The 15,051-nt window shown below is 46.6% G+C and overlaps 1 protein-coding gene across 5 annotated transcripts in view; it reads right to left on the bottom strand.

The window, feature by feature from the left end:
- The window catches only part of slc24a4b (solute carrier family 24 member 4b), a 230,289-nt gene that overhangs the window by 76,961 nt on the left and 138,277 nt on the right, over positions 1 to 15,051 (bottom strand). For all 5 annotated transcript variants that reach the window (XM_078234253.1, XM_078234254.1, XM_078234255.1 and 2 more), the window contains exon 3: positions 9,353 to 9,429. In XM_078234253.1, the coding sequence (XP_078090379.1) occupies positions 9,353 to 9,429 (77 nt within the window). The remainder of the gene's footprint in view (positions 1 to 9,352; positions 9,430 to 15,051) is intronic.

The raw sequence follows: 15,051 nt of genomic DNA, 5'->3' as shown, positions 1-15,051 counted from the left end.
CTTATGTAGGGATGAGGAAACAAGGTTCAGATGGCTCCATTGAGGGTTACAAGTTAGCAAGGAACGAGCTGAAAAAGGGGCTTAGGAGAGCTAGGAGGGGACATGAGAAGTCCTTGGCGGGTCGGATCAAGGAAAACCCCAAGGCTTTTTACTCTTATGTGAGGAATAAAAGAATGACCAGGGTGAGGTTAGGGCCGGTCAAGGACAGTAGTGGGAACTTGTGTATGGAGTCAGTAGAGATAGGCGAGGTGATGAATGAATACTTTTCTTCAGTGTTCACCAAGGAGAGGGGCCATGTTTTTGAGGAAGAGAAGGTGTTACAGGCTAATAGGCTGGAGGAAATAGATGTTCGGAGGGAGGATGTCCTGGGAGTTTTGAATAAACTGAAGGTCGATAAGTCCCTGGGCCTGATGAAATATATCCTAGGATTCTTTGGGAGGCAAGGGATGAGATTGCAGAGCCTTTGGCTTTGATCTTTGGGTCCTCACTGTCCATGGGGATGGTGCCAGAGGACTGGAGAGTGGCGAATGTTGTTCCTCTGTTTAAGAAAGGGAATAGAAATGACCCTGGTAATTATAGACCGGTTAGTCTTACTTCGGTGGTTGATAAATTGATGGAAAAGGTCCTTAGGGATGGGATTTACGACCATTTAGAAAGATGCGGATTAATCCGGGATAGTCAGCCCGGATTCGTGAAGGGCAAGTCGTGCCTCACAAATTTGATTGACTTTTTTGAGGAGGTAACGAAGTGTGTTGATGAAGGTAGGGCAGTTGATGTCATATACATGGATTTTAGTAAGGCGTTTGATAAGGTCCCCCATGGTCGGCTTATGATGAAAGTGAGGAGGTGTGGGATAGAGGGAAAGTTGGCCGATTGGATAGGTAACTGGCTGTCTGATCGAAGACAGCCGATGGTGGTCGATGGAAAATTTTCGGATTGGAGGCAGGTTGCTAGCGGAGTGCCGCAGGGATCAGTGCTTGGTCCTCTGCTCTTTGTGATTTTTATTAATGACTTAGAGGAGGGGGCTGAAGGGTGGATCAGTAAATTTGCTGATGACACCAAGATTGGTGGAGTAGTGGATGAGGTGGAGGGCTGTTGTAGGCTGCAAAGAGACATAGATAGGATGCAAAGCTGGGCTGAAAAATGGCAAATGGAGTTTAACCCTGATAAATGTGAGGTGATTCATTTTGGTAGGACTAAATTAAATGTGGATTACAGGGTCAAAGGTAGGGTTCTGAAGACTGTGGAGGAACAGAGAGATCTTGGGGTCCATATCCACAGATCTCTAAAGATTGCCACTCAAGTGGATAGAGCTGTGAAGAAGGCCTATAGTGTGTTAGCTTTTATTAACAGGGGGTTGGAGTTTAAGAGCCGTGGGGTTATGCTGCAACTGTACAGGACCTTGGTGAGACCACATTTGGAATATCGTGTGCAGTTCTGGTCACCTCACTATAAGAAGGATGTGGAAGCACTGGAAAGAGTGCAGAGGAGATTTACCAGGATGCTGCCTGGTTTGGAGGGTAGGTCTTATGAGGAAAGGTTGAGGGAGCTAGGGCTGTTCTCTCTGGAGCGGAGGAGGCTGAGGGGAGACGTAATAGAGGTTTATAAAATGATGAAGGGGATAGATCGAGTGAACGTTCAAAGACTATTTCCTCGGGTGGATGGAGCTATTACAAGGGGGCATAACTATAGGGTTCGTGGTGGGAGATATAGGAAGGATATCAGAGGTAGGTTCGTTACGCAGAGAGTGGTTGGGGTGTGGAATGGACTGCCTGCAGTGATAGTGGAGTCAGACACTTTAGGAACATTTAAGCGGTTATTGGATAGGCACATGGAGCACACCAGGATGATAGGGAGTGGGATAGCTTGATCTTGGTTTCAGATAAAGCTCGGCACAACATCGTGGGCCGAAGGGCCTGTTCTGTGCTGTACTGTTCTATGTTCTATTTGCAGCAGGAATCACCGGTTATGATACAAAGAGGGTTCTTTTCTGTGCTTTGACCCCATGCGATATGTTGATGGAAACCAAAATAAAAAGGAATAATTGAATGCAAGTGGCATCTTGACACAGCTCTCCAAAGGCATCATGAAACGAAAGGCTTCTGGAACAGCAGAATTACTATTACTAGTTCCAGTGAGAATCAAAATAAGGTGACTTAAGTGAGACTTGCAGCCAAGGAAGCAAAACGACATCTAAGAAACAGAAACTCAGGCCAGAATTTTACCTCCTTGCCCGCTCCAGAATTGGGGCGGGCGATACTCGCAGAATGCCATTCTCCATTGGCCTCGGGTGGGCGAGGTCACAAAATACCGGCCTCAAGGTCTGGGGATGGCAGCATCAAAGCTGAGTTCAAGCTTCCAGTCTTAACATCAAGGGCTTCAAGGCATTCTCATATTCGACATAGATATATTTGAAAATATGTCAGGCAGTCAGTCCAAGGACAACAGGAAAGTATCCCAAGGAGCAGGGCCGTTCCAGAAGAACACAATCCCGTAAGAGTTCAGGAGAGTGGGTTTTCTTATTTTTTGGGATTTTCAGGCATTATTGCAGTGGGCAGAGGCAGGACGTGGGGAATTGCCGTGCATCCATTACTAACTGAGCTCAGATTCCAAGATGCAAGTCGCGGAACTTGAAATCAGTTTAAAAATCAATCTGGAGATAAAAATGACCGGCGTCGGTAATAGTGACCATGAAACTGCTGCTGAAGACAAATGTGTTGGTGGCTGCGAGAGCTTCACGTCAATCTGATACAGAGGCCTTATCTTGAACAGCACCTGGCCAATGCATAAACAGACCTATTGATATCCTCCTTCCACATACAAAGATGCCATCAGCTCAGAAAGCTCCCTTGTGAACACAACCTCATATATTCATACTACCTCCTTGATGCCATTTCCACAAATGACCAATTCTGTATCCATAACCACTCTAGTGCATCCATAATCTGAATGATAACCTAAAACGGCGTGTGTGTGTGTGTGCATGAATGTGTGTGTGCCTGCGTTCATGTGTGTGCGTGCGTGCATCTGTGTGTGCATACGTGTGTGTGTGTGCATGTGTGTGCATGTGTGTATGCACGTGCATGCGTGCTTGTGTGCGTGTATGTCTGCATGCGTGCGTGTATATGTGTGCGTGTGTGTGCATGTGTGTGTGCGTGGGTGCGCACGTGTGTGTGCGTGTGTGTGTGAGTGTGTGTGAGCGTGTGTGTATCATCTACAATATGCACTACAGGAACCCACCAATGCTCCTTAGGCAGCACCTTTTAAACCTATGACTGCTACCATCTAGAAAAGCAAGGGCAGCAGGCACAGTGGAACATTTTACCTAGAGGTTTCCCTTCAAGTCACTCGCCACCCTGACTGGGAAACATATTCCTTCACTGTTACTGGGTCAAAATCCTGGAACTCCCTCTCTAACAGCACTGTGGGTGTACCTACACTACATGGACTGTAGCAGTTCAAGAAGGCAGCTCACCAACACCTTTTCAAGGGCAATTAGAGATGGGCAATAAATGCCAGCATAGCCAGTGATGCCCACGTTCCATGAACGAATAAAAAAAGAGTCCTATACTTCTTGTGCAGGACACAGAGGAGAAATCCTGCAACCTCCTGGACCCACATTAGGAAGATTTGATTTACTTTGGAGGACATACTTTTCTTCCTGTTTTTTAGGGGAGGGGTGTCCACTGTGGCTCTCCCACTCTGAAGTCTGTTCAAACACTAAGATGCTGTGACTCCAAAGATGTGCGGGTTAGGTTGATTGGCCATGCTAATTTGCCCATAGCGTCCCAGGATGTGTAGGTTAGAGGGAATAGTGGGGTAGATGTGTGGGGTTGTGAGGATAGGGCCTGGGTGGGATTGTTGTCGGTGCAGACTCGATGGGCCAAATGGCCTCCTTCTGCACTGTAGGGGTTCTATGTTTCTATGACTCTAAATACCTACAATTAGCATATATTATTGAGGTTATCTCCAAGTCAGCGCATACGCTTAAGAAAGGCCCCCAGTTGAGATGACAACAGCCAGGAATCGAACAGTAAATTGGAAGATAAGTATTAGCATTGTTATTTTAACTGCAGATTCATCCTAATCCTGCTGAATGTGGTGGATTCATATTGCCTCCACAATGTAAAGTACAATCACTTGAAAATGTCATGATAAACCCACAAATGGCATTCAACTTTTCCATCTCCATCACCATGTGGGCGGCACGGTAGCACAGTGGTTAGCACTGCTGCTTCACAGCTCCAGGGTCCTGGGTTCGATTCCCAGCTCGGGTCACTGTCTGTGTGGAGTTTGCACATTCTCCTCGTGTCTGCGTGGGTTTCCTCCGGGTGCTCCGGTTTCCTCCCACAGTCCAAAGATGTGCGGGTTAGGTTGATTGGCCAGGTTAAAAATTGTCCCTGAGATGCGTAGTTAGAGGGATTAGCGGGTAAATATGTGGGGGTAGGGCCTGGGTGGGATTGTGGTCGGTGCAGACTCGATGGGCCGAATGGCCTCCTTCTGCACTGTAGGGTTTCTATGTTTCTTTTCCCAGCTGCTTCCCCAGGATTTCCAAAGCTGCCTGTCTGTTGAATGGGCGAGGGCTGAGATTGGGGCCAGCAGCTATGGTCATCACCTGTGGCCAACCTCTCTCTTGTATTATCCTCTTCTTTAAGAAACACATCAAAAGAATGTCCTCTGGTTACCGTGAGGTTAACGGACAGGCCATAATGGATGTGATACAAAGTGCATGAAACAAACAGCTTTATTTCATATAAGGCTATGAGTGAAGGACCATTTTCTTTTTATTCCTTCATGGGACGTGGGTGTCGCTGGCTGGCCAGCATTTATTGCCCATCCTAGTTGCCCAAGGACAGTTGAGAGTCAACCACATTGCTGTGGCTCTGGAGTCACATGTAGGCCAGACCAGATAAGGACGGCAGATTTCCTTCCCTAAAGGACATTAGTGAACCAGATGGGTTTTCCTGACAATTGACAATGGTTTCACAGTCATCAATAGATTCTTAATTCCAGACACTTTTTATCGGTTCCACCATCTGCCGTGGTGGGATAGAACCCAGGTCCCCAGAACATTAGCTGAGTTTCTGGATTAATAGTCTAGCAATAATACCATTGGGCCTTCACCTCACCATTTCAGGTAGAGGTAGGAGGTTGACGAGGTTCTTCATAAGAACATTAGTAGTAAACTCTAGAAACTCTTTAACACAGTAAGAAGTCTCACAACACCAGGTTAAAGTCCAACACATTTATCAGGTGAGTGACCAGCGCTCCGAAAGCTCGTGATTCCAAATAAACCTGTTGGACTTTAACCTGGTGTTGTGAGACTTCTTACTGTGCCCACCCCAGTCCAACGCCGGCATCTCCACCTCATGGCTCTTCAACACAGTGAGACGTTAAGCATTTTGAATGACAGAAATGCTCAGTGCAAAACATTCTTGGAAGGTGTGACAAGTTCCTCTTACCTTACTTGACCTGCCCTGGTCACTCAACTTGCTGCAGCACTGTGTTTTCCTGCGTGGGAACTGTAGAGTTGATAGTAACTACACTGACCCAGTGAACCTGAGCATTTCATGGGTTCCAGTCAGGACTTCCTTCCCGTGCTATACTTGGGTTTGGCAACAACTCCACTCTTACCTCGGAAAACCACTCACAGTAATTGGCCAACATTAATGTCTGACTGGGGAGCAAGTGTTGTGTGGAATCCCATAATGGTCTACTGTGGTCTTTATAGTTTTTAATTGGCATAAAATAGACTGGATACTGAAAAGAATTGTAAACTGGTCAAATTTTGCTGATGACACAAGGATCAGGTGAGCAATAGCCATAGGAGACATAGCAAAATATTTGCATTTAGATCAGTTATGCAAAGATACAAACACATATCATGCATTGAAATTAACACAAGCTAGATATAATGAATTCAACATACTCAGAAATCATGGCATATTACAATGAATGGGATAAATTTAGAACAGTAAGATTTATAAAGGAGTCAGATATTGTGGCAAAACATTTTAAAATCATAGATTCACAGGATATAGAACAAGAAAAGAAAGCATACTGCTAACTGAAGTTGTGCTAACATTTTATAATGCACTGCCTAGACCACACTTAGAATAGTGTTAGGCTATGGTCACCACACTACAGAAGAGTTATACTTGCATTTGAAAGGTCAATTAGGCTAATCTTAAATGTAAAGAGAATGAGTTATGAGGAAAGATTAGAGGAACTTAAGCTTCTGAGACTAGAAATAAGATGTTGATGCATATAATTTATGAAATGGTATTAATAAGATACTTTTAAACATTCCACGGAATTAAGCTAGGGAAGCCAAATGACCTTTCCTTGATTCCCTGAACTTTGTTATGCTAGGGTGGCACAGTGGTGAGCACCGCTGCCTCACAGCACCATGGACCTGGGTTCAATTTCGACCTAGGGTGACTGCCTGTGTGGAGTTTGCACGTTCTCCCCCTCTATCTAGGAAATATACAGTAAATGCCAGAACCCTTAAGAGTATTGATAGGCAGAGGGATCTGGGTGTACAGGTACACAGGTCACTGAAAGTGGCAATGCAAGTGGAGAAGGTAGTCAAAAAGGCATACAGCATGCTTGCCTTCATCGGCAGGGGCATTGAGTTTAAAAATTGGCAAGTCATGTTGCAGCTTTATAGAACCTTAGTTAGGCCGCACTTGGGATATAGTGTTCAATTCTGGTCACCACACTACCAGAAGGATGTGGAGGCATTGGAGAGGGTACAGAAAAGATTTACCAGGATGTTGCCTGGTATGGAGGGCATTAGCTATGAAGAGGTTTTGGAGAAACTTGGTTTGTTTTCACTGGAATGATGGAGATTAAGGGGCGACCTGATAGAAGTCTACAAGATTATGAGGGGTATGGACAGAGTGGATAGTCAGAAGCTTTTTCCCAGGGTGGAAGAGTCAATTACTAGGGGGCATAAGTTTAAGGTGTGAGTGGCAAGGTTTAAGGGATTTGCACAAGGCAAGTTTTTTTATATAGAGGGTAATGGGTACCTGGAACTCGCTGCCAGGGGAGGTAGTGGAAGCAGATATGATAGTGGCTTTTAAGGGGCGTCTTGACAAATACATGAATAGGATGGGGATGGAGGGATATAGTCCCCAGAAAGGTAGGGGGTTTTAGTTCAGTTAGGCAACATAGTCGGTGCAGGCTTGGAGGGCCGAAGGGCCTGTTTCTGTGCTGCAATTTTCTTTATTCTTTGTTCGTTGTCTGCGTGGGCTTCCTCTGGGTGCTCTGGTTTCCTCCCGTACTCCAAAGATGTACGGATAAGGTGGATTGGCCATGCTAAATTGACCCTAGTGTCAGGGGGTTAGCAGGGTGGATAGGTGGGGTTACGGGAATAGGGACTGGGTGGGATTGTTGTGGGTGCAGGATCGATGGGCCGAATTATCTCCTTCTGCACTGTAGGGATTCTATGAAGGCGCCTGACACAGCTTAAACCTGCTTCCTCATCACTTGCCAGTGTGGTGGTTGATGGAGATGATGGTCAGTTGGTTCATTATTTAATTTAAAGCAGCTTTTTGACATGGATTGAGGGAAGTGCTGCTGGGCTGAAGACTTTATCCCCCTGTACAATATCTCCTGCATGATGCAGCATGTGTGTGTGCCTGAACTGCAGCTTTCAATCACGTTTGTACCTGCGTATCTGGGCGGGCCTGTTACTCACTCAACATCTAAACCAGTTTCCTCAATTTAGCGACTCATCTTGCTTCAATCATCTACAACAAATAACATGGGTAACTTTGGTTTTGCTAGTTCCTGTGATTTACACAGACCTAAAAGCTAAGGGGTAAATTCTTACAAGAAAATAAGGTGGAATATCTGAGTTGTTCCCTGTGGTGAGATGACTCCCTCACACCAATGTGAGTTGGAAAATTAATGAGTGGAAAGTCAATCATGGACAAAATGAATACAATTTACCCATATATGAGTTGATGATGGGTAAGAATTATTGAAAGACAGCACGACGGCACAGTGGTTAGTGCTGCTGCCTCACAGCGCCAGGGACTCGAGTTCAATCCCGGCCTTGGGTGACTGTCTGTGTGGAGTTTGCATGTTCTCCCCATGTGTGCGTGGATTTCCTCCAGGTGCTCCAGTTTCCTCCCACACTCCAAAGATGTGCAGGTTAGATGGGTTGGCCATGATAAATTGCCATTTAGTGTCTAAAGATGTGTAGGTTAGGTGGATTAGTCATGATAAATTGCCACTTAGGGCCCTCGGTAAAGTCGGGCGTCGGGCCTTTAACGTGATCTGCACCCGAATCCGAGCAGATCGTGGCTTTACCGACACCCGATTCGGGCGCGGGTCCGGTCCGCGCCCGAATCGGGCGGCCCGACGATTTAAATGCGTTAGCATGCACTTAAATCGACTTAATGAACCGCGCGCCCAACTCTACCGCCAAATCCCACTTTACCGTCTTCTGGTCCATTCCAGATCCGCGCTGTAAGTGACCTGCAGAATAAAAATCCGAAGCAGATTTCTATTCTGCAGGGGAACCTCCGAGGCCCATCCTCCTCGACCATCCTTCGCAGACCCCCCACTAAACACCCTGGCAGACCCCCCCTCCCACCCCGGATCAGACCCCCCTGGGAGGCAGGCCCCCCTGGAAGACCACCGCCCCCCCCCCCCCCACCCCCGGATCAGACCCCCCTGGGAGGCAGGCCTCCCTGGAAGACCACCGCCCCCCCCCCACCCCCGGATCAGACCCCCCTGGGAGGCAGGCCTCCCTGGCAGACCCCCCCCCCCCCCCCCCCCCCTGCTCTCTCTGCTGTTTTTTTCTTTCGTGCCCGGGCGCGCTGCTTCAGATTTTTTTTCAAACTGCGCATGTGCAGTTCAGAGCTCCGATCGTTCCGGCAACGCTAAGCCCCGCCCACTGCGCGGATCGGACTGGAGCCGGCAAAAAGCGTATGGGCGCGCTGCAAAGAGGATTCCAGGCTCAGATCTGCATTACGCCCGGATCCGGCCCTCAGACTCCAAATGGTAAAATCGTGCCCTTAGTGTCTAAAGATGTGTAGGTTAGATGGATTAACCATGGTAAATTGCCCCTTAGTGTCTAAAGTTGTGTAGGTTAGGTGGATTAGCCATGGTAAATGCAAGGGTTATGGGGATAGGGCGGAGGGGAGGCCCTGGGTGGGATGCTCTTTTGGAGAGTTGGTGCAGACTCAATGGGTCTCTTTCTACACTGTCAGGATTCTGTGGTTTATCCCAATTGTATATTGTCATAAAATAAAATAGGAAAGACTGTGGCTCTAACATGCATTTTCCAATGCTATGGACATTTTCCCAATGAAACATTTGTAAATGTAAGTATACTCACTCCTGCTATATGAAGTAATACTCCTCCGTGTCGCCTCTCCTTATTGGTAAAAAGATCACTTGGAAATTCGCGGATAGCTGTAATGGGAACAACAACGCGTCAAAGGTTGTACAGGGTCTTCAGAAACGCTCTTCAGGGAAATGAGCAGCTTGAGGAGACTGTGCAGACTACAGCAACTTACAAAAACTGGACTAAAATAAATAAACAAAAGCAGAAAATCAAACATGTCGAGAGCGAAACATCTCTTCAGAACAAGCTTCAGTAAATTAGAGCAAATAACCTTTATTGAGAGCATGATGGGTTCATGCTGACTGTAGCTTATGTCTTTATTAACTTAATTGTTTGTTATGACTGTCCTCATGTATATAATCAAGGCCACATTTGAAGTTATTAAGCTTTAATAGAAAGTACATGGCATTTTTCCATTTAAAATTTAAAAGTGGCTGCATTAATTTTTTTTATATTCATTCCAAGGATGTGGGCTTTGCTGGCTAGGTCAGCATTTATAATGCAGCCCGTTGCTATGGGAAACATGGCGGCCGGGCTCACTTAATCACGGATGCCACGCATCAGCTTCCTGGAGCTGGAAAAATCTCCTGCGAATATGTTGGAGTTTGGAAGGGGCCCGTGGGAGAAGCTTGTCTGTCCGTGGCGGGTTGTCAATTAGGCTCATTATTAAGCCAATTATCCCTGATCTCACCAGACTTTAATGGAGGCTCAGGGATTAAATGCAGGCGACATGGCTTATCATGGAGGCTGCCCTGCCAACTTGGACAGGTTTACCTGGGGCCTACTGGCTTGGTGGGGTGGTCAGCACTTAGTGCCTGATAAAGCGACCCCAGCACCGGGCAGGGTTGTCCACTAAAAGTCACACCCCTGCTCTTTCCTCTGACCATGTTCCCCAGCCACCACCACACCTGCCTCTTCTCCCAAGACCACCTCCACGTAACCCCATCCCCCATCCCACCATCACTCACCAACAGCCCACATCCCTTGGGGATCACAGGCCTTTTCCCTGAGCGCATGACAGGTAAGATCCATTATGGCGCTTCTGGCCATAGAGAGCTGCCAGTCTCGGACTGCCAGGAGCCCTCGGCAGGTGGGATTTCCACCCCTGGGTAGGCCGGATCCTGATCAGTTTTGAGGGCCTACCCTCAAAAGCCAAGCTCTTTCCCCCACTCAAGTTCCATTAAATTCTGACCAAAGTTTTTCAATCTATCTTTTCTTCAGATTCCCCTCTCTACCTTGGTTCCAAGTTAAATTTCTCTTTCATCCTCTTAAATCAGGAACTTGGCCACCTGTTTTAGTCAATGCCCAAGTGTTAATGGCATTATCTTCCTTTTCTAATTCCTTCATGGAATGTGGGCATCACTATGTAGGCCAGCATTTGCTGCCCATCCCTAATTGCCCTTGAGAAGGTGGCAGTGAGCTGCCTACTTGAATCAATGCAGGTACTCCTACCGTGCTGTTAGGATGGGAATTCTGGAATTTTGATCCACAAATAGTGACGGAATAGCGATATAGTTCCAGGTCAAGATGGTGCTTGGCTTAGAGGGGAATTTGCAACTGGTGAAGACAGAGGCAGGACCAGGGGCTGGGGTTGACCAATGGAGAAGGGTGAGACAGAGGCAGGGTGCCAGGGGAGGGAGGGAGGGGGGGGGGGGGGCAAGGTGGACCAGCAGGGCAGGGTGAGATAGAGGCAGGACTTAGTGGGGTTAGGGGTGAGGAAGATAAGTGGGGAAGGGTAGGAGACTTTAGTAGACTCTTCAGGGAATGAGGCTAGCCCATCGGGGACGTGTTTAAGAGGCTGTCTGGGGAATGCAGTTAGCCTGTCCTTGAAGGCATGGCATGAATGTCTTGGTCCCCAGTCTTGGGTAGGGGATAACCTCTCTGGGAAGTGATGGTCTTAGAGAACAGTGCGCAAAGGGCATGATCCATGATTGAGTGTTTGGTCCTGGGAGTTGGAAGGATGGTACTGGGACACAGAGGCTACAGTCACATTCAAGGCAGGAAGTTGGATCCGGAATAATAGAAGATCGAGTCTTCTGGCCGGTGTGTGTGTTAGTTGGGCCGGCGGGGGGGGTCTCTCTGAAAACGGGCCTGCAGTTGGCTTCGAGAACAGGAGTGATCAGATTCAACTTCAAAGGGAAGGGAGGGAGAACGTGAATATATATAAGAATAATAATGGAGTCAAGAGTATTGGGGGATGCAGAATGGTCACAGGCGGGGGGGGGGGGGGGGAATTTGGAGGTGGCGACTATGGAGGAGGATGGGAGGAACTTGGGGTGGGGGAGGTGACAGGGGGAAGTTGGAAAGCACTGAAAGCACTCACATACAGAACACAAACTAGCTTCTACTTTCAAAAGTAATGATGCAGTTCAACAGAGCTTCAGGAAAAAATATATGGCAGTGTCTCAAAGTGTGTGGGAGGTGTTAATGACTCTCCTTTGGGCTGAGTGAAGGGGAACCCTGCTAATTACTTACTCAATTCATGGAGAACAACTCTTCGTGTGAGGTCTGGTAATGGCATCAGCCAGACGCACACACACAGCCCCCAAGTCCCTCTTGCAGCCTAGGCTAATGTGCCTGTTGTAACATTGTCTCGTTCAGCTGCATTGTCGCTGAAATCAGCAATCACCAAGGAAAGACATTCAGCATTGTTCATGCCCATCACACCTCCCTCCAGACACTTTGATAGCCTCGATTGTCCTGACTATAGTGTCCAACTGCAGTCTCTCCCCTGCAAAGGTATTCGTAATGAACCTTGGGACACATGTAGCTAACATGAGACCTCACGAGTTAACAGCTCACAACTGATGATAATGCAAATGCTACGGTAAGTGCAACTGGTAAGGGACAAGGCCAGAAACTCCAAGGTATATTCTGAAGTTAGCTTAGATGCTAACTTCTTATGATTTTGGCATTAGGGTGAAGATAAGATATTCCACTCCAGGTATGACTCCAAGTGACCCACTAGGAAACTTGTGTCAAAACATACTTCATTTAAGAACACAGTTAGAAGATAACAAAAAGAATTAACATAGCTTTTACCAATTTAAGTGCTTAAACATGACAAGTTATAATTCTTAACAGTAGCTACCTCTATTGATCCAATTTGAGCATCAGCCATAGACATAAATCCCTTCTTCAGAACCAGTTAGCATCAAAAATAGATATGCTCACACGGATGCTAGATTTCCAGCGTTTTAACACCTCGGGACAGAGATCCAAGCAGATATCAGTCTTCTGACTCTCATACAACCACCTCCAAACAAAGATCCACCCCCAACAGCAGAATCTCAGAGAAAAAGACTTATTTCCTGGCAGATTCCAGTCTCCAACTCCAGAGAAAGAGACACCGAGAAAACAACCTCTCTCCAAAGATCCCAAGCAGCGGATTGCCATTGATATTTCTGTGTAAGCCTAGCTCCACCCAGTCACCTGATATACTGTCAATCAACCCAATCAAGTCCTACTCTGCAAAACTCCAGGAGAACAATAACAACAGTCCAAATTCATAGAATCATACAATGCAGAAGAGGCCCTTTGGTCCATTGGGTCTGCACCGACACGTGTGAGACACCTGACCTCCCACCTAATCCCATTTAGCAACGCTTGGCCCATAGCCTTGAATGTCATCCCATGTCAAGGGCTCATCCAGGTCCTTTTTAAACAACGTGAGGCAACCTGCCTCTACCACCCTCCCAGGCAGCGCATTCCAGACTGACACCACCCTCTAGGCAAAAAAAAGTTTTTCCTCGCATCCCCCTCCAAACCTCGTGCCCTTCATCTTGAACTTGTGTGATTAAAACAAACATTCGAGCAATTAAGATGTGGAGATGCCGGTGTTGGACTGGGGTGGGCACAGTAAGAAGTCTCACAACACCAGGTTAAAGTTCAACAGGTTTATTTGGAATCACGTGCTTTCAGAGCGCTGCCCCTTCATCAGTCTAAAGGAGCAGCGCTCCGAAAGCTCGTGATTCCAAATAAACCTGTTGGACTTTAACCTGGTGTTGTAAGACTTCTTACTCTAGCAATTAAGAGCAATTATGCTGCTGCAGTAACGATACAGGGCTGTCAGATACAGACCCAGCGGTTAGAACAGACTGTTAAAACAGAAACATGACCAAAATACATTTCTTAAAGGCACAGTATCTTCACACAATGAAATCGATGAGCACATCTCCCGAGGTCACAGCACAGTTAGCAGTGAGAATTAGTTGACAGGAGCACTGGCCAAGCAGTACACTGACAACTGATGGGCGTTGCCTAATCCTGCACATGTGACATTATAGACTAAACACTCTGGTGATAATTTGGGAGAACTCAATCAATAGAAGCTCCTGATTGGACATGATTTGGGGCTAACATTCTGGAGTCTTAACTGATCCAGAAAAATGGAACCCATGAGTCCAAAGATGTGCGGGTTAGGTTGATTGGCCATGTTAAATTGCCCCTTAGTATCAGGGGGACTATTAGGGTAGATACGTGGGGTTACGGGGTTAGGGCCTGGGTGGGAATGTTATCGGTGCAGGATTGATGGGCCGAACGGCCTCCTTCTGCACTGTAGGGATTCTATGATTCTGATTCTGAGAGACTCACAAACAGTTATATGGTGAACAATGTAAAATTTTAAATTGAATATATATTTTGAGAATGGTAAAAATATTTTCTGTTTGATTTAGGTTTTATTGATGAACCTTGGTGCCTGGGAGTCTGATTAGGTTTGGAACTAAAAGGTTTCGAGCCTTTTGGGTTTGTTTGCAGATATAATTTTTGAATGAGGTCTCACAGTCCTTGAAGTTAAAGAGATGAGTTGAAAGGGGCTGAGAGTTCGATGGTTCTGGAAACAAAAACAAAGTAGAAAAAGCTTTACTGTTACCTAGCGACGGTGATCCAGTGACAAAGACACAGAAAAAGAAAGGAGTTGAGAGAAGGTTCGTGTGTCAGAGAGAAAAGAGGGAATGACAATGACAATGAGCTTTGACAAAGGGTCATCTGGGCTCGAAACATCAGCTCTTTTGTCTCCTTACAGCTGCTGCCAGACCTGTTGAGATTTTCCAGCATTTTCTCTTTTGGTTTCAAATCCCAGCATCAGCAGTAATTTGCTTTTATAAGCTAAAGGAATAGGAGGAACCTGCAGCATCTTTTTGTGTTTGCATTGAGATCTTTCCAACTTTTTTATGTGGTGTAATATAGTTCATTTTTCTTGGTTCATACGGCAGATCATGCATCCTCTTCCTGCACTGTAATCCAGTTCTTTTCTTGGATTCCTGCTCCCAGGCCACTGTAGGAAGATGGGAGGGTCTTCCCCTCACATTCTGAGGAAACAGGACCTCTCGCCTTTTCTGGATGGCCTGGAGGAATGTCTCTGGGGGAGGATTTGCTAAACTTCTCTTGGACACAGTGCAAGAAGCACAATCCGGACCTCCTGCCCTGCACTGAGTGAATGGCTGTCTGGTCGCACCTTCGAACCCAAGAGGTAATGTTGGGGTGGGATGGGTGACTTCCTGCCCGCCCCCACCAAGAAATTCACCGTGCTCCACACGGATGCATAAATATTGAGCTGAACAGAACATGACTGAGTGTGTTCAGCACACACCCTTCCCAGCAACTTTCCTGCCCAACAATGAACTTATTTGATTTATTATTGTCACATGAATGAGCATACAGTGAAACATATTGTTTCTTGCACGCTA

The sequence above is a fragment of the Mustelus asterias genome, chromosome 18 (genome assembly GCF_964213995.1).
Source record: "Mustelus asterias chromosome 18, sMusAst1.hap1.1, whole genome shotgun sequence".
Taxonomy (NCBI): Eukaryota; Metazoa; Chordata; class Chondrichthyes; order Carcharhiniformes; family Triakidae; genus Mustelus; species Mustelus asterias.
This window is presented reverse-complemented; position numbering and strand designations above follow the sequence as displayed.